At 44.3% G+C, this 20,705-nt stretch overlaps 1 protein-coding gene across 2 annotated transcripts; it reads right to left on the minus strand.

Moving 5' to 3' along the window:
• Positions 1-7,013: 7,013 nt before the first annotated feature.
• On the minus strand, positions 7,014-11,953 carry LOC119282685 (T-complex protein 1 subunit beta-like). 2 transcript variants are annotated; one of them, XM_037562818.1, is made up of 5 exons: positions 11,871-11,953; positions 11,736-11,792; positions 11,163-11,274; positions 10,870-10,998; positions 7,014-7,359 (listed from the first exon to the last, which is right to left on the minus strand). In XM_037562818.1, the coding sequence occupies exons 2-5, from the start codon at positions 11,790-11,792 to the stop codon at positions 7,316-7,318; spliced, it is 342 nt and encodes a 113-aa protein (XP_037418715.1). In that variant the 5' UTR covers positions 11,871-11,953; the 3' UTR covers positions 7,014-7,315. The 2 variants fall into 2 exon arrangements, with proteins under 2 accessions (XP_037418715.1, XP_037418716.1); XM_037562819.1 differs by having other exon boundaries at positions 11,736-11,945.
• Between the last annotated feature and the right edge of the window lie 8,752 nt (positions 11,954-20,705).

Here is a 20,705-nt window from a genome sequence, read left to right on the forward strand (position 1 = left end):
ATGGACTTGTTGGATTTGTTAATTCTGATTTTGCTGGTGATTTGGATAAGAGGAGATCGCTCACAGGTTATGTTTTCACCATTGGTGGTTGTGCTGTGAGTTTGAGAGCAACTTTGCAGTCTATTGTGGCTTGTTCCACTATTGATGCCGAGTATATGGCTATTTCTGAGGCTTGCAAAGAAGCTATCTGGTTGAGAGGTTTGTACACTGAGCTTTGTGGAGATTCATCTTGCCCTACCATATTTTCTGACAGTCAAAGTGCCATATATCTTACAAAGAATCCAATGTATCATGAGAGGACAAAGCACATTGATGTTAGATTTCACTATATTCGAGATGTTGTTGCTGAAGGTGATTTGAAGGTATGCAAGATAAGTACTCATGATAATCCTGCTGATATGATGACAAAGCCAGTTCCTACCAATAAGTTTGAGCTTTGCTCAGGCTTAATTGGTATTTCTCATTAGTCCTATGGACTTTGACGCACAAGGTGTTTATGCTGATTTGGATGGAGTTATTCACTTTCTTCGACTACTGGAGGGAATTTGGATCAAGGTGGAGATTGTTAAATTATGATCTAAATTCTGGTACCGTATTGGACTAGACGTAGTACATACGGTGTGGGCCTTTACGTTGGTACCGACGCGTACGAGTACAACTCGTTTACTTGTCCTCCAAGGACTCTCATGTATTGCCCTCATATATACCCCATGTAGTCGCACCTCAGACGGTCTGTCGTCTCGTGCTTGTAATACTCCTCCTCATAGTGATTGCGCCTTAGTGCGTCCGTGGTTTTCTCCCGCAACGGTTTCCACGTAAATGTCCGTGTCTCTTTGTCTCGTTTATCTCGTTATTATCTAACAGAAAAAACTGCGTCTAGTATACTGTCGTTGTGGGAGCTCCTCTGCTTTGGACTTGCCAAGTCTTGCTGGTGGATTTGGTGGAAAAACTTGCTCAAGATCCACCCCTGCAGATGTAGCCATGTTGCGTGGTTTCAAGAGAGCATAAGCACCGGATGTTTGAGCCGTGGAAAAAGGAGTGGCCAGCTTTGGTTCGCAGCGCCTGAGTAGACCCGATTCCCGTCCCATCAGGCGGCAGCATCTGTCACCAGTTCGCCGAAAGAAAGATGAAAAAGTAGGAAGGTATTCAGACAGATGCCCTGACTTTTTTTTTTGGATGAAAATCTCAAGACAAATCTCTTCGTGGCGCCCATGATGATCCAGGGGAAAGTCGGTCTGGCCCGGTCCACGAAAAGGAAGCCAGCCCGTGAGCGTGAGGTAACGGCGTGAGAGGGAGGGAGTGGCTGCCATGGAGTCAAAGGCCCTGCTGGACGGACGGACGGAAGGACGAGAATACCCCCGGACCCGGCACGGGCAGGAGCACGAGGTCGCGAGGCCACGTCGGATTCGCACAGCCTGGCACAGTTGTACTACGTAGCTTGTGGCGGGCCCGGTCCCAGGCTGTCCTTCTCACTGTCGCGCGGGCCCCAGGGCGTGGCTGTCGTGTTTTCCTCCTGCCCCCCTCCACTCCGGCCCGCCCGTCCTCGCCGACGTGCGCTACGGCGACCGGCCGGCTGTCGTGATTGCTGCACCGGCGAGGTTGCTTCGCGAGCAAGGAGACGTGAAAAGTGCGTACGTAGTTGCAAATGGCTGACGCGGCTCGGCTCAAATAATCAATCTGTGGGAGCGGGGCCCGCCCACCTCGTCTTGTCCCTCCTCTCCAGCTTTGTCCGTTTCCTTTCCTTTTGGATTTGGAATTCCGTACCTATAGACCGTTCATATGCGCCCTGAAAGCAGTAATAAAATAAAAAGAACACATCAAAAGAATTCAAAAATTCTGGTTTTTTTTTATGCAAACTTCGACAAGTGTTCTCGGTGCTTGTGAATCTTCGCCCCAAAATAACATTCGTGCAAGTCGTGGTAAAAAAACAGACACTCCAAAAATGCTACTATCGGAAGCATTTTGGGGGTGTTGTTTTTGTTTTTCTTTCCATGACTTCCACAAATGCTTTTTCGGAATGAGAATTTGCAAGCGCCAAGAGCATTTGTCAGAGTTTGCACCCCAGAAAAAAACAGATTTTTTCAAAATTTTTTTTGCATTCATGCATCAGACTGCTCCTTTCCGTCGAGATAATCTTTTATTGCATTTTCAATTTCAGGATTGATTTTTCCTTTCTTTTAGTGGAGTTTCAGGCTTGATTGATGAGAAGATACTAGGGTATTCATCGTGCGCGAGACCGAAACAAATACAGTTTTGGCCAGACTATAATTAACGGGCCGACGGGTACAGCTACCTACTCGTCGACTTCACGGTTAGATGCTCAGCTCAACTCACCAGCGGTGCTGATTGACTGACAAAAATGATTGATTGATTGCACTTGCACATACATCATCTCATCTCCCCACTCCACATGCATGCATCATGGCGAATGACGGAATGAGATACCTCGTTTCAGACCCATGCGTGCTTGGTGAGCATGCATGTGAGATGGGGCCGCCTATATTATCATATACAATTGTGACGGGGCCACAGGAGCACTTGCATGAGCATCAAGCTGACCGATCGATTATAAAAAGGCCCGTTGAAAATAAGCATAGTGTCCCTCCTAGTAGTACTCCCTCCGTTCCACTATATAGTGCGCATGGTTTCAGGCACATATACCAATCAGTGACCTGGCGCTTAATTTTGGACGCTGTTACCCCCGCTTGTCTTGCCTCCAGCCCGTGTGCACGTGGGCGTACTTTCTGATCAGTGGAAAGCCAAACCAGTAGGCCACCACAGGACCATCACGCGCCACCGCAGGGATAGCAAACCGCGCGAGATACTACGGCGGGATCCGCGGCTGCGACTTAGCGGCGGCGGGATCCGCGGCTGCGGCGGTGACCTCGACAACCTCGCCATCTCTCCACCGGCTCGCCGTGGCCGTCATAAATCACGAAGAAGTCCTGGCGGCCGCTGCCCTTGTCCCTTCCTCCGCGCGCGACCGGAAGGACGGTGTCGACACGGTCCACACCTCGAGCTCCTGCTGCTCCCCCTCCTCTGCCGCCTAGGAGGTGGCCGTGGCCTCTAGATCTGGGGATAGAAGAAGGGGCCGTGGTGGCCTGCAGCGAACGGGATCGACTTGGGAGTACTAGTCCACTTGATGTGGCTGGCAGCGGAGATGTTTGCCAGGGATGCGACGGACACGGGGATGCCAATAGCCGACGCAACGACGCCGGAGGCCGGCCGTGGACGCGAAGATGCCGGCAGTTGACACGGAGATGCCAGAGACGCCGGATGCGGACGCGGCGATGCCGGAGAGGCCGGCCGCCAGCAGCGGACGCGAAGATGCCAGAGCCGGCAGAGGACGCGGAGACACCGGCTTCCTGCTGCTCCCCCTCCGCGTCTGCCGCCGCGGGTCGATTCCCGCTGCCACCGGTCCAATCCGTTTGTCCTGGAGGAAGGGGATACACGCTAACGTTGCGTGTGTGCCTGTGCCGCTGCGGGTTAGTTTCGTCCAAAAGAGCCCAAAGTAGCTAATGCGCACTACATTTCGGAATAATGCCAAAAAATCTATGCGCATTACATAGAGGAACGGAGGGAGTATTAAACTTCTTTTCGCTGCACCAAACATATGGACTACCACCACTACATGTATGGCTAATTAAGTCCTCTTGATGATATTACTCGCAGTTTACATCGGCTAACTAGGTTCTCCTGAATGATATTATTCGATTTACACACAAAGAAAAGAGAATGATATTGTTCGACACATCGCAATTACATTATGCTAATCGATCGCCGACGTACACTACAGATTGTTGCAATTACATTATTAAGTCCTCAGGGCTTTCGTTGTCCTATAACGGTTACCCGAGAGAGAGAGAGGCGGCGACAGGGGCTGACTGAGAGTTTTCCCCTCCTCCCGCCGGCTTGGTCATCGATCCTTGCCTCCTCCGGTCACCGTTCCGGCGGATGGAGGAGGTGGGGATCTCGATTTTCGGCCCCCGACGTGTAGATAGGGTAGTTTTAGTCTCCGGTGGGGTCGTTGTGATGGAGGATTCGAAGCTGCCCTCGAATAATGGATTCGACCCCTCCCTCCTTCCTGGCGCTCTCTTCGGCGGCGTGGGATTGGGGTGGTGTTGTGTTTGCGCCGATCACCGGCATCATCCAGTGGAGGGGATGGCGTGGTGCGGCGGCGTGGTCCTCCAGTTCCCTTTCCGTCCGGCGTTGTCTCGCCAGTGGAGACCTCGCTGGGGAGCTCGTGAGTATGGTGTCCTCCTCTTTCATCCGGCTGGAGGTGGGGTTGGTCCTTTGCTGCTGGAGGTCGTTCTAGACGTCGACGGTGGTTTCTGCCTCCTAGTTCTTTGCAGGATTCCTTTGGTTGTGGCCTCATCCCTGGTGTGCCGGTCCTTCTGGACTGAAGATTGGAGACTTCCCGTCCGCATAGATGCCGTGAGATTCAAGGTCTGGTCGGCTTCGGGTGAAGTGGCGGCGGCGGCGCCACACCCTCGACTCGCACTAGAGGATGTGGTACCTAGATTCTCCAGGGACCTGGATGTATTTTCTGGTTTGTTTGGGGTGTTTGTACGGCTGTTTGATCCTTCAATATAGATCTGGGGCTTTGTCACAAAAAAATCGATTTCTATATCCATACCAGCTAATAAAGTGAGTAGTGTTTCTGCCCGTCCGTCATGCTTTTTTTATAGAAAACCCCTTATGGTTTGACGAATTAACCCACAGTCCTACTTTAAGGGACAAAATGATAATTTTTTATTTTATAGAAACCCCCTACACTTTTAGGTAATTAACTAACAGTTCACTTTGAAGTGACCAAACGAATCTCTTCTGCATTTTTACAAAAAACACCATATCTTTGATGGTAATTAACCCGTAGTCCACCTAGAACAAATGTTTTTTTTTGAAATATCCATATCCCTTTTAAATCATAACTTCAATTTTAACATGTTATATATTGAATTTGATTAGAAAACCGTGCAGAATCCGAATATGATGTTATTTTACCTCTTACCATTTTTAAATGCTATTTAGAGTGCAACCTTTACCAATAGCGCATGATCTGTCTTTCTTTCGTACCAGCGCCAATCTAGATTACAAATGAACCCCTCGACAAACAAAATTGGAGACGAAAGCAACCGATAACCACGCATGCACGTCTTGGCAAAACCTAACAAGGGAAAAATCTCATCTTATGCCGATAGAGAGACGACCTATAATTGACCAGATTCAACCATGTTGTGGTTCTGTAAGCACTATGATCATTGTACATGAGAATAGGACAGAGGAAAAACCAAAACAAAAATAAGATGTCTTCACTACAGGAACCAGGAAATTGGCTGTCAAGCAGACGACAAAGAATTTGCCATCCGCTTGCCAACGGCCAAAAAAATTGGCGAAGAATAAATCGGCAAAGAGCTACTTTGCCGTCAGCTTTTCATCGTGCAGGAGCCAAAGTCTTTGCCGTCAGCCAAACCTCTCTGTCGTCAGTTAGACCATGACTGATGGCAAAGGAAAGCATCTTCACGGAATGTCCATTTAACAGCAACTCTTTGTCTACTATTTTTTTTAGTCTCACGACAAAGAGATTTGTATGTATTAAAAAAACCTCAACGTCATTGCTCCATGGGTGCCGGCAGCTACCGTTGCCTATGTGCGATGCGGTCAATGCATACGAGTGCAGAGCGGGGCGAGAACATGCGGTTGGCTGGTGACGAAGATGACACCGGTTACGGCATCAGAGACGCATGAACGACGGGGTTGGGCCAGATCTCACCGGATGTAGTCGACAACGAATGCGAGACGGGCGGGGTGCTCTGAGACGTCGCATGTAGGAGGAGGAGCAGAAGAAGGAGGCCTGGCGAGGCGCCGTCACGGGAGTGGCTGCTGCGGGCAGAGTGACAGGAGGCGAAGGTCATGAGTCGGTGGAGCAATGGGAGGCGGGGGTCATCGGTTGGCAGAATTGCAGGAGGCAGAGGTCGCATGCCGGCTGCTTGCTAGATGTCGGCGGAGCGACGGGATGTAGAGGTCATCTGCCGACGGCTTGCTCGCTGTCGGCGGAGCGACGGGAGGCGGAGGTCGTCGGCCAGTGGAGCGGCGGGAGGCGGAGGTCCTTGCTCATCGCGTGGTGGCGATGAGAGAGAGAGAGAAGATAATAGGGAGAGAACCGGTGGTGGGGGTGGGATGCCTTTTGCCACGGCACTGATCTGTGGGAGGGAGAGCCCAACCAATGGGAAGCTAGGACAACTTTCGCCACAGCATCAATCCGTGTAGTGCATTTTCTCTTTGCCATCAGCCAAAAAAAAACAGACGAGAAAGTCCATCTTTGTCGGTCAGCCGAATAAAAACAGATGGCAAAGTATGTCTTTCTCGTCAGCCAACAAAAACAGACGACAAAGTCCGTCTTTGTCGTCAACCAAATAAAAACAGACGACAAAGTAGCAAATAGACGGCAAATTCTGTATTTACCATCAGCACAACAAAAAGCTGGCGGTAAAGAGTTGGCCAGACGATAAATTTCCTGATTCTTGTAGTGCATGTTGAAATAAAGAAAATTGACCTATTGGGCCCTTGACTCAAAATTTGACTGCAAAGAGCTGACCAACCCACAAATTTTTCGATTCCTCTAATGCATGTTGAAATAAAGAATATGGGTTGCAGTGCACGGGCTCTTTTGCTAGTCTGTAAAAAGTTGGGTGTATGTTGTGTCTGTTCCGTGAAAAAGGTTATGCTAATCACCGTTATTAGGGTGCGTATTGGAATACATATGCCTATCGCCATCGATCGATTATACTCCCCCTTTCAAGAATTAGTGTCGTGGTTTTAGTTCAAAATTTCAAAAAAAATTGACAAAAAGAGCCCTCTCTCTGTTTTCTATTATCAGAAACCACATGTTAAACCACCCAGATTCTACAGCAAAACAGCAGGGGACTAAGAAAGACACGATGGACAATCTGAGATAAAACAACATGGGCTAGCCCCATCTGTCTATCCAGATCACAAAGACTGAGGCTATATCAACATAGTATTGCCAATAACCCAAAGGACAATGTTTAAACTTCAACATTCATCCTCTTGGGATTTTCATGGCTCAGATCTCCATCACGGATGTTTACTGTCTTAGGTTTTAGATAGTTTTAACGACACACAAAAGAACATAAGCACCAAACTAGGGAGGTATAAGATAGTCCAGCAGCCGTCGGCATAAGTCGAAAGGAGCTTTTACTGATGGAATGCTTCATTTTAGGTTGCAACAATCCAGCGAGTTATCTTCCATCCCAGCGCAGTTCTGAAGACCTCGCCAGCTATGAACTCAACTTTATTTATGCCCTCGCTTAAAAGGTTTTGTCTTTTTGGGTTTATCTGCAAAATAAGCCAACCATGAAACAGTTTGATAAAGGGGGAAAGGGTAAAACACATCAACCAAGCATTTGGGCTTTGTTTCTTTTCCTTTTTATTGTTATTCATTTTTCTTGGTTGTTGTTTTTCTTTCTTCTGGTTTTCTTTTTTACCTTTTTCTTTTTTCGTGTTTTCCGCTTCGGTGCTTTTTCTGTGTGAAAAAGTTCATCAAAACCTATTAACATGAGATCTAGTTTCAAAGACCTCAATGCGAGAAATCCAATGATAAAAATGGTTCGGGATTTGGATGCACAGTGTAAGAGATAAAACATTTTGAATAAACGAATCAATGAAAGAAAACCAACCAGGTTATGGCAAGTGAGGCACATGCAGTGTGCCAACAGTTAGCACAGGAGAAGGTTGGTGTGACCTTTGCAAACAGTATCCTTAAGTAGTGATTTCGGGCTAATAGGCGAGGCGACATGTGAAGGAAAGTGCAAATGGGTTGACCCAATAGGGCAACTCACTTGAGTGTTTTTTTTTCTTTTGGTTTCAAATTTATTTTTTGAAAATAAAGTGGTTGGAATTTATTTATGTTTCTAAAATAATATAAAACCATACTAAAAAGTAAAACATATATATTTAAAATATTTAGTGTTTATTTAAACAACTTTCATCTTATATTAAAAAATGTTCACTATATATTTTAAAAATGTTCACTGTACATAAAAATGCTCAAGATATATTTAAAAAATCTTCACCATATGTTTTTAAAATGTTCATCATATATGAAAAATAGTTCACTGTAAATAAAATATACGCCATATATTAAAAAAATCATAGTATATTAAAAGTTATTAATTGTATATTGTCTAACTAATACTCGCTCCATTCCTTTATGTAATCTGTATTATATTTTGGCACGATGACCAAGATGCATAATTATATATATAGAGGTGTTAGGACAAAATTACCCTTGACAAATTTGTTGGTTAGTGATAAGTAAATCAATGAATCCAGGAAAGCCAGGGCGGAGCCAGCGCCCGGCGACCCTGGGCACTTGCCCGGGCTCGCTGGCTACTGGACAACCTACACAGTTGATAAACAATGGGAGAAATCATGTTCTGCATCGTGGATTCATATGGTTTACCCGCGCAGACATGTATGTTGGGCTTTCTTTAGGCTGGTTGTAATGGGGAGTATCATATATTAGTATCATGCATGACACAAAGTATCATGCATGATACTAGGGTATGATAGTACCTCCCTAATGCATAGTATCATATATTAGTATCATGTAGTACTCTATTTATTGCCATGCATGACACAAAGTAGCATAATATTTATTATGATACGGTATCATGATATGATACTACACCCTCTTTTTTTTCATTTAAGGCTATGACATCTCATCAAAATTGCCTAGTTGACATGCATAATACTAGCTATGATACTACCATTACGACCAACCTTAGTAAACTGTAATGGCTAATTAATCAGGCCTACCAACGGCCGGTTAAATAAACAGTTGAGTAATGGGCTAATTAACAGTCACAGCCCATTTTAATTCCAAAACTATTACTCAAGAAGAACACGAGCAGTCGAAGTTTGGCCCTTTGGTTTGTCTGTTGCTCATCCATCGTGGAGAGGGACTGGCGGCGGCGTACCGAGGCTGGCCAGGTCGCCCCGCTCGCGGCTGACGACGACCGGAGCGGATACATCTCAAGGATCAGCTTGCATCCTGGACTGCTTGTCCCTTCCTTTCCAGTTAGATAAGCTTACTAACTGATTTAGAGATTGATAAATTTAGTACTTCAATTTTGAGGTTAGGGCACAGGGAATTGGCCATTGGGGATGATCACGTCTTCATGAGCCTAGTCTTTGGTTTATGGATTTGTTTTAAATAGATGCTAACTTCAAAATTTAAATCATTAAATTTCATAGATGATGAAGTTCTGTGTATGAAACTCAACATTGACATATATGGGATCCAAAATTAGCGTCGTGGTTTTGATTGGAGGGAGTAGCTTATTTTATAATTACATTTATAGGGCTATGCGTTTATACTTTTACTATGTACATTATTTATTTGCATTTTTTGTTCGAAAGTTTGGTGCTAGTTTATATGTTGTATATATCGGAACATCCGGTATTTATTTTCAGTTTAGACAAGTAGACTCAAACTCGCCCAGGCTTCACAAAAGTTCCCACCACTGCAGGAAAGTAAGAGATGTATGCAACAACCAAGAGAGAGATAGTTTGCTTCTTTTGATACAAGGAGAGATACATGAAATCAGGAGAGAGATACTTTCCTCTTTCTGGAGGGATACAAAGGGAATTGTGATATTTTAAAAGAAATGCACCTTACATTATGAAATTTTATCAAAAAACAAATACATCTTATGTAAAGGAATGAAGGGAGTATATAGGATTTGTTGTTCCAACTAATTGCATTTTGAAGCTTCATTTATAAGAAAATATTAGGGTATCAATCCTGCGTAAGATAAGCACAAGGGAATTTGGCCGAGCTAATTAACGGGCTGACGAGTATAGCTATCTAATTGTCGACAATGTAGTAGATGCTTAATTGGAGACCTCCTAGCCAACGTCGACAAGGAGAACCAGTGCTAATGCGCCCCGCCTTTCTGAGCTGGCCCAACAAAAGCAAAGCAGCTCAGACGCTCGGCCGGATTTCTTCGTTTCGATAACCAGTTGATGCAGTATGTCGTTGAGCGCTAACCAGTTAGCATTCCAAAAAGTTCATAGATTTGGAAAAACATGGCAGAATTTAAAAATTTCCCAAATTTGGAAAATGTTCATGGGTTCAAAAAAGACTCGTGAATTTGAAATTCTTTTACAGATTTGAAAAAAGAAACTTTACGAATTTGGAAAAAGTTGGCAGATTCGAAAGGTTCATTGATTTTGAAAACAAATCACGAATTTGGAAAAAGTTTACGGATTTTAAAAAACATTCATCGAGCTTTAAAATAAAATCCTGTATTTGAAAAAGACTCGTGGATTGGGTTGCGAAAAAGTTCACCGGTTTTGAAAGAGAAAAATTCACAAATTTGGCAAAATTTTATGGATTCAGAAAAAAGTGCAATTTTTTTTTAAAAAATATCAGATTTGAAGAAATGTTCATGATTTTTTTTAAAATACTTAAGAAATCAATGAAAGTTTTTGAATTTAAAAACAGTTTACGAATAAAAAAATTAAAAAGAAAAAAATAAATTTGAAAAAAGTTCACGCATATGAATATGTAAAAGGAAAGAAAAAAAAAGAAAAGAAAAGAAAAAAATCTGAGTAAGCTGCTTTTAATCATTTGAGCATGGCATATTCAGAAAAGAAGTATGTAAGCATGAGATGTCATTTTCCAGACTTCACACGTCTTACTGGTCTAGACGTTTTTGGTGTATCATTACTCATCAAAGACTTGGTAATTACATGTATTGAGGTGGTAACTAAGAGTTGGACAATTTTTAAAATGTTATAGGGAGAACATGTTGAATAAACTGGGTCTAAAATGAGGATTACCTGCAATAATAGTCATGGGATGATTCTTCATGTTAACCAACTTTTGAGCTTCCCTCAACAGTTTTCCAGCCAAAATAACAACAGAAGCTGTTCCATCACCAACTTCATCATCTTGGACTTTTGAGATGTCTAAGAATCATTAAGGACTACATTTTCTCTCAATCATCCATACAACCAACTAATCAAACGGGGTCAGGAGAGGCTATAAGAAGCCTATATATATTGCCATATCTAGAAACAAGCATCATCTCAGCAGGAAAATCATCAAGCAGTAGACTCAAACAAAAGGATACCAACAAGGACCTTCGCAGCAGGGTTGTCGATCTGAAGTGACTTCAAAATGGGAGCATCATCATTTGTAATGGTGACACTCGGCCCTCGGCCAGTTGACTGAAGGATATTGTCCTGGACGTAAACAAGGTAACATGTAAATTCCAAGGAAAATCCTCTAGCATTCGAATGGCTGGTGCCATCTTTTGCCCAACTGCAATTTTTTCTCCATGAGCAGCACGCACCATTCCTTTTGGTCCGGATGTGGTCTTGGCTCAGTCTGCGTTCGGCACGGCACTTACAAAAGATGCCTGCCAGGAGGACGAAATCGAAGAACCCCAGATAAACAAAAGTGGCTGAACAATGATTCTACAAAGTATTACCTCCTTTCATAAATAAGAGACCTAATACCACATGACTTATTTATGAACGGAGGGAGTAATATTCAGCTTCTGCAGTCGAAGGAGACCGGCAAACTCATTGCGCACAGTTGCAAAAGCACATTATATATGCAACAGCGCCATCGAACGAACTGACCCAAACAGACCAAAGAGGAAAACAAGTAGGAGTAGATCAGATGAGAGGGGTGTGGTTACCATCCTGGCGCGCTCGGCCTTCTCCTGGATAGCATCATCCTTGAGCACCCTCTCCATCTGCCCAACCCAACCACAGAGACAGAAAATGTCAGCAACCCATCGCGCTGATCTAACCACGGAGAAAGAGAACTGAACTGAGCGACGGGGCGGACGCAGGGGAGAGGTGGATCTCGCTCGATCTCGTCGTCGGGGAAGCTGCAGAGGCGGCGGTGCGGATTGAGCAGCAGCAGTCTAGGGCTTGCTTAAACGGGAGCGAGCACGATGGCAGCGTCATTTATAGCACCCCGCATATGGGCCAGGCCCAGCGCCTAACTGCAACGAGCAAGGCCTGCCAGGCTGCCTAGACCAAGACTATAGTTTTTTTTTTTACAAAAGCAGAATGATCCTCGGCCTCTGCATCTCCGGCCGATGCATGCAGCCACTATTAATTATTCACTATCCAAAAAAATCTATTAAGTATTCAGTATTCACAAAGACCAAGACTATAGTATATGCATGTTTGCTGTTTTTTGTCCTCTATAAATGTTCAAAAGTTTACTAACTCTATCCATTGATGCGACAACGGCGGAGGCGATCGCGCTTCAGCGAGGACTGGAACTGTTGGAAGACCTTGGATGTCAACCATTGATTGTTGAATCAGTTTCGCTGGGAATTATTCAAGCTTGTAATGGTGTGAATGAAATCTGGAGCCCTTACACTGTATTTTAATGCATTGTCCTAGGTATGCTAAATAGATTGACACGCAATCTAGCTTGACATAGTTTTGATTCAAATTCTATTTTTGCCTGGGATGGTGATCACCCGGTTTTCTACTACATGACATTGTGGATGATGTAACTTTGGTTCGAGTTAATAAAATGCGCCAAGTGTCTTTTCCTTAAAAATGACTCTACAAAATAATCTTGAAATTAAGAATTGTTAATTTTAATTAAAACAAATCGTTTTTTCCTTTTTTTTGGAAATTTGACTAAAATGATGGGGCATCTCGAAAAATGTTCTGACTTCATAAAATGTCCACAAATTTTAAAACCAGTTTAAAAAATGATTATGAATTTTGAAACACGTTCGTTGATTCGCAAAATTTAGAAAATTTTGAATTAAGAAAAATGTTCACAACTTAAGATATATGTACCTGGATTTCAGGTCGGTGATAGGCGTACTTATGGGCCGCTCGACCGATCAACTGAGCCTTGAAACCAGCAGCACACCAAGTTTGAGCCCATCCAATTAAGGGCGCCCCTACCTCTCTCTCATCAGGGCAGCTCCAGATGGACCGACCCAGCCACGCGGGAGGCTACAGCCTCCTTTTTCTTTTCTTCTTTTCTGTTTTCTGTTTTCGTTTTTTCCTTTATTTTTACTTCTGTTTATATTACAAAAAACACTCTATATAAAACATTTCAAAAATGATAAATGTGTATAGAGAAAATTTTATAACGTATACGAATATATATATATAATTGATCAAGTATTCAAAAAATGTTAATCAAATATTTGAACAAGTAATTGAAAAATGCTAATCAAGCATTTGAATAATGTCAAAAGTTTATAGCAAAAATGTTGACCATGTATTAAATATGATGAATTTTGATCATATATCTAGAAAAGGTTAATCAAGCATTTAAAAAAATCGTTAAAAAAATATTCGAGAAATGTTAAGCACGCATTTGGAAATGTTAAATGTATATAGAAAAAATGTTGACCTTGTACTAAAAATTATGAAACTTTTTGATCACGCATATAAAAATGCTAATCAAGCATTTAAAAAACTGTTGAGCAAGTATTTGAAAAATACTAATCAAGCATTTGGAAAATGTTAAATGTCTATAGAAATTTTTTTGACCATTTATTATAAAATGATGAAAAAAGATATTCAAGTATTTGAGAAAATGTTGAACAAATATTTGAAAAATGTTACTCAAGCATTTGGAAAATATTAATTGGGTATATAAAAAGTGTTGACCATGTATGAAAAAATAATGGAAAATTTGATCATATATACATAAATGTTAATTAAGTATTTTGAAAAATGTTGATAAGTATTTGAAAAAATGTTAATCAATCATTTAAAAAAGTCGCACGCGGATGGACGTCCACTTCTTGTATTTATAGGGAAGAGATGGTGGCATGGCATGGCTGAGAGAACACATCAGAGATCTGGAGGGGGTGCAGATGGCCAGAGGAAACACAATGGCGTGGACCGATGAGGTGGCGCTAGCCAGACCATCCCTTGCTGGCTTATGAGCATCCCTAGGCGCATGCAACAACTACTATTAATTTTAATCAAAGAAGAGGAACAAGTCCAGTCTGACTCCTTGATTGCTCAAGCCACCAGTCCCGTATGCATGCGCCCTTGATTATCGGCTCCACTAAAAGCATGCATGTAGCCAAGTGGGCGGCTGCTGGCATTCAAAGCGTGTAACCAATTGCTCGATCGTGCCTCCATGTCACCGCGTTCCACAAATTTGTTTGCCAGCCTCCACACCCAGCAACGCTTCGTGCCGCCATGCTACAGTTGGGCGGCATAATGAAATAAAGCAGAACAAATCTCTCGTCTTCTCTTTGGCGTGGAATTTCTTATAATCATCATCATAAAGATACAACTTGTCCTTCACTATGCTCCTTAATTAGGATATACTATATGGGCAAAACTCAAGCAAGATCAGCTTATTTTACCCAACACAATCCTCTCTTGGCAATTCAGTAATCAAACGATCCAGTCAGTCAGCGGTATGTTCGGAAATTACATCAGATTGATTACAAAGCACAACAGTTTGGAGCTCATAAACTGATTGATTCATTCAAGAAACCATTCACCAAGCACCCTTTCAACAAGGCAACATCCCCTAGGACTAATAAGTAAACAAAAGAGCAGATCCCAGCAAGGATTTCTCAAAACCAACTTCTTTCTTTATTTCTTTCTCAGTCAGAAAATACATGATTACAAAAGGTAAATTTTCAGGCCCCTGCTTTAGTATGAAAGCAAAAGGATCCAAACCAAAACAAAATTCGCTCCTAGTACAAGCAAGCATCCAAACCAAACTAACACTACAGGACTACAAAAATAATAAATGGAAACTCCTATCCATGGCTGCTACGTCTTGAACTCTTGATGCAAACCAACAGAAACGTGATGATCATCCATTGCTTCCTGCAGGAGAAACATGACATGGTGCAAGGTCAGCCAGTCAGTAGGATACCTGATCGACAAAAGGAAATAATGTCAGCAAGGATAGTCAACGGCCCAAACTTGGAGGACCTTCTATTGCGCCATCAATGATACATTTGGATCCAAATCTGTCAAGTATTAAAAACAAATTAGAGAATTATGGCACAACTAGAATACCCCAATAACAAAATACTAACCTTTTATCACTAGCGCAAAAGATATATCAATTCCCTACCCATTCCAGAAATAAGAAGCAACAACTTGCTATTAAAAGGACAGTGTTGTTATACTTCTTTCTAACTTACATGGCACAAGGTCAATGAGTCAGCTCAACTAGGTACAAGTCGAGGCAAACAGGAACCAAAAAAAAGCATAGAGCATTCTAGTAAGGCTCATACTACACCCAAAAGGTAGCAATCAAGCATGGTTAAAATGAGCAACAAAATTACAGATTGTCGTTTAACAAACGGGCATCTAAACGCAGTTTCAGTACAGCAAGTGGTAGCTTCTGTAGATGAGTGATTGTTGTTTAACAAACGGGTTTATTGACGCAAACCCAGATACTATCAGTACAACGAGTGGTCGTTGTTGTAGCTGAGACAGTTTTTTGTTTAACAGATGGGCATCTTAACACAGACCCATATAACTTACATGGCCGTGGTGGTTTTCTCTTGCTCGGTTTAAGGCTAGACTTATGCAGAAGTAAGATAGACATGGTGTTGGAAATATGCCCTAGAGGCAATAATAAAAGGATTATTATTATATTTCCTTGTTCATGATAATTGTCTTTTATTCATGCTATAATTGTATTATCCGGAAATCGTAATACACGTGTGAATACATAGACCACAATATGTCCCTAGTGAGCCTCTAGTTGACTAGCTCGTTGATCAACAGATAGTCATGGTTTCCTGACTATGGACATTGGATGTCATTGATAACGGGATCACATCATTAGGAGAATGATGTGATGGACAAGACCCAATCCTAAGCATAGCACAAGATCGTGTAGTTCATTTGCTAGAGCTTTTCCAATGTCAAATATCTTTTCCTTTGACCATGAGATCGTGTAACTCCCGGATACCGTAGGAGTGCTTTGGGTGTACCAAACATCGCAACGTAACTGGGTGACTATAAAGGTGCACTACATGTATCTCTGAAAGTGTCTGTTGGGTTGACACGGATCGAGACTGGGATTTGTCACTCCGTATGACGAAGAGGTATCTCTAGGCCCACTCGGTAATGCATCATCATAATGAGCTCAAAGTGACCAAGTGTCTGATCACGAGATCATGCATTACGGTACGAGTAAAGTGACTTGCCGGTAACGAGATTGAACGAGGTATTGGGATACCAACGATCGAATCTCGGGCAAGTAACGTACCGATTGACAAAGGGAATTGCATACGGGGTTGCTTAAATCCTCGACATCGTGGTTCATCCGATGAGATCATCGAGGAGCATGTGGGAGCCAACATGGGTATCCAGATCCCACTGTTGGTTATTGACCGGAGAGCCGTCTCGGTCATGTCTGCATGTCTCCCGAACCCGTAGGGTCTACACACTTAAGGTTCGGTGACGCTAGGGTTGTATGAATATGAGTATGCAGCAAACCGAAAGTTGTTCGGAGTCCCGGATGAGATCCCGGACGTCACGAGGAGTTCCGGAATGGTCCGGAGGTAAAGAATTATATATAGGAAGTGATGTTTCGGCCATCGGGGGAGTTTCGGGGGTCACCGGTATTGTATCGGGACCACCGAAAGGGTCCCGGGGGTCCACCGGGTGGGGCCACCTATCCCGGAGGGCCCCGTGGGCTGAAGTGGGGAGGGAACCAGCCCCTGGTGGGCTGGTGCACCCCCCATGGGCCCCCTCATGCGCCTAGGGTTGGGAACCCTAGGGGAGGGGGCGCCCCACTTGCCTTGGGGGGCAAGCCTCCCCTTGGCCGCCGCCCCCCTAGGAGATCCCATCTCCTAGGGCCGGCGCCCCCCCAGGGGCCTATATAAAGGGGGGGGGGGAGGGAGGGCAGCCGCACCCAAGTCTTGGCGCCTCCCTCTCCCCTGCTACACCTCCTCCTCCTCCCGTAGTTGCTTGGCGAAGCCCTGCCGGAGTCCTGCTGCATCCACCACCACGCCGTCATGCTGCTAGATCTTCATCAACCTCTCCCTCCTCCTTGCTGGATCAAGGCGCGGGAGACGTCATCCGCTCCGTACGTGTGTTGAACGCGGAGGTGCTGTCCGTTCGGCACTTGGTCATCGGTGATTTGGATCACGACGAGTACGACTACCTCAACCCCGTTCTCTTGAACGCTTCCGCTCGCGATCTACAAAGGTATGTAGATGAACTATTATCACTCGTTGCTAGATGAACTCGTAGATGGATCTTGGTGAAACCGTAGAAATTTTTTTATTTTCTGCAACGTTCCCCAACACATGGTCCATAACAAGCAACACGGTGAGCATTTATTTAGCACACAAGGCAAGCCAACCATTAAACATTAGCCAACCAAGCTAATATAATTAAGGTCAAAGAGCGCCGAAGCCCTAACTAACCCTAGACCATCCACGACCTGATGTCAATGAAACAGAGCATGGTGCAACAGAGGATGGGGAGGAGCTGGAGTTGCTCACAATGGTGGTTTGCGTAGCCGATGCCCAATAGTGTTGCATCCCCTCCGTCGGTTGCAACCACCGTGCACCTTGCCTGGCCGGGATGATGAAATGAAGCCCTTCTCCTCTATTGCACGGATGAGATGCTCCCTGCTACACATGGACAGGAGAAATCAGAAATTTTGAGGTCATAACAAAAAGGGAATAGCATCAAGTTGACGCTGCAGCTGGGCTAGAGGACATAATGGTGATCGAGATCAACTGCTGGACGCCAACAAAAGTAGCTGCAATGTAACTCACCAGTTTTCTCTTGGCAATTTGAACTATAGAAAGGGCTACAACATCCTTACTGTCCTGACATGATGCCGATATGTTGTCGTCCGCCTTTCTAAAACATTACCAGTAGCAAATGGTTTAACCAACATATGCACAGGCGGTAGCAGAAACATCAACTACACAGGCAATGTTTACAAAGCCAAAATGGAAGAAAATGCATCAAAAGGGATCATTACAGTCTTGCTTGAGCTCAGCCATCAAACACTCATTGAAAATACATGCAACAAAAGGGATTATTACAGTCTTACTTGAGCAACCATCAAACACTCTTAGCTATTCCCAACATTCGGAATTCCTTCACGCCGAATAATAAATAGTACAAATACTACTACTGGCGACAAAACATTTAACAGTAGGACCATCGTTTTATCCAAGTTGTCACAAATTTATTTCCTGCTAATTTTGAAGTCATGGTAACAAAGCAAAGAGGATAGCAAGCTCAGATCAGATGAGCATCAGCAGTAAATACAATACACTTTTTGAGTTCCTTGGCATACACTACACAACACACTGAATAAATAGCAGTGATCAAATTAAACTGCACAGCATGCCAGCATTACTACAGAAATTACACTGGAATCAACCACGAAAGCAGCAGAGCATTGGTTGTTGAACCAATAGTCTTGTGATGCCTCTCGTGACTCACGCCTTCCTGAAATGTCAAATAGTCACAACTGGATTAACACACATAAGGAGAGCCGTACAAATGGATCAATAAACATAAGCAGAACCTAGATAACAACCATTCCAGCATGTATATTTCGTCAAACGCGACTAGATCTTTCTAAAAATTTGAACAACCCGAAGTCATAGTCCAATGTTTGAAAGCTTCTTAAGCTGATCTTTTTTCACTGATTCTCATTTTCGTCGTTCAAGGTCTGATCGCTCATAGTTCTATTGTAACTTTGTTATCACTACTATGCTCATGTAATCGAGGACGAATGGAACCCGCCCAACCATGGTAGTTTGGTTTCACAACCAACATGCATAAATAATGAACATGATGACATCTAATACTTAATCTTTCCAGATTCAGTAGCAAAAAAAGCCAAGCTAGCATTACCAATTTACCACTACAAAAGAAAGAAACTTGACATGGGCTGTGATGAATATCAGCAAGAGTCACCGATAGGCATTGGGAAGTGATGGCCTAAGACATTCAGGTCGAGGCGTACACGTTCTACAACTAGTATGAAAAAGAATGTTTGTTAAACTACAATCAGTAAACTAGCTAGTTTAGGAAGGACAGAAAGGACACGTTTATTAAAACAACTAGCTAATCTTTTAGAAAACCATGTTGCTAAAACTAGAACTAAACTCAAGACAGCTAGAAATCACAACTATGAAACAGTTTCAAGTATCAAGAGTAAATTAACTTTGCATAGATGGCACAACAAGAGGGAGAAACATTTAAATATAATAGTACCAGTATTGAAGTCTCCATCTAGTTCTCATATGTAAAATTCAATCTCCAAATAGCAATTATCAAATGAGAAACTCTAGTATAGCGACATAACCAGGCCCCGGATGTTTGTGCATATCCAAACAAACATAGAAGGTTTATAGAAGACATATAGACATCAAACAAGTGCAAATAACAAAACTGAGATATGTACTACAAGTTCCAAGAACCCTATACAACATCATCAACTTGCAACCTTCCCAGCTAAATTTCTTATTGTGACACACGTTAAAGGTTTTTGAGTCGACGAGTCGTTCTGGGGTAGCGACTCTTGACAAATCGACCCTACAGTTGCGACTCGTCAACTAGTCGACATGTTGAGTCGACCTTGCAGTTGTGACTTGTCGACTAGTGGTGACTAGTCGTTCGACTCAAAAACAGTGCACACGACACCATCTGTGTGTTCATATCTAGCAGTCGCACACATCGAATACAACGGGAACAAGCTTTGCACCTGTGAGCCACTCTCTTACAAGGCTGGAATCAGCAGTCATGAAGAAAAAGGGCTTCCCCCCTCTTTGTATTACAAAGCAACCATCCGATACAATCCACGATAGGTGCTGGGGCGGAAGCAGCACAAGCACGCCCAAAAGAAAAGAAAAAGAAAAAGAAAAAGAAAAAGAAACAAATGCCGACAATGGCAGGTTGACGAAACAAAGATGGCCAGTGACCGCTGCACCCACCGGAGAAGTACCACCTCGCTTCTAGCACTCCGAGGCGTCGCGTACCGAGCAGCACCTTTAGGAAGGAATGCGACGACGACGAAGCTGCTGCCCAGACAAGTCCAAGGGTTTCCCCCGGTACGCAGAGGGCAGTGGGGAAGGGGCAGATTCGACGCCCTTCAGGAAGGTCCGGCAGCGCCCGCAGGCGTCACCACGTCGGTGATGGACAAGCCACCAGGGATTTCTCCCAACCCAAACAACCACCACCACCCCGGACGATCGGAAGCGCTCCACCAGAACTGCCGCCCACCAACATGTGCTACCACAGTCACTGAACCATCAATGCCGTCTCGCTGAGCCACCGACACGAGACCTGGAGGAGGGACGAGGGGCCAACGGGCTCGGGGGAGGCCGCAACTCAGCCGATGGGAGGGGACTACCACCACCGCCGACGCGGAGCCGACCGGACGTGACGACAGGAGCTTACCAGGCCCGCACAGGCCCGGCCGGACCCCAGAGATCCGGACAACCCCTGCCACCACGCTGCAGCACCTCGGCCGACGAAGCCGCCACCACCCGCATCCCTCGACGCCGCGCCACCACCGCCAGGGAGCCACGCCGCCGCACGCCGGAACGCCGGCCCGCCCCAACCCAACTGGAGCCCAGAAGAGCCCAGATCTGGGCGGAGCGAAGGCCGGCGGCTAGTCGCACCGCCGCGCGCCCCGCGGCCAACGGCCA

This window comes from Triticum dicoccoides, chromosome 3B (genome assembly GCF_002162155.2).
Source record: "Triticum dicoccoides isolate Atlit2015 ecotype Zavitan chromosome 3B, WEW_v2.0, whole genome shotgun sequence".
Classification (NCBI taxonomy): Eukaryota; Viridiplantae; Streptophyta; class Magnoliopsida; order Poales; family Poaceae; genus Triticum; species Triticum dicoccoides.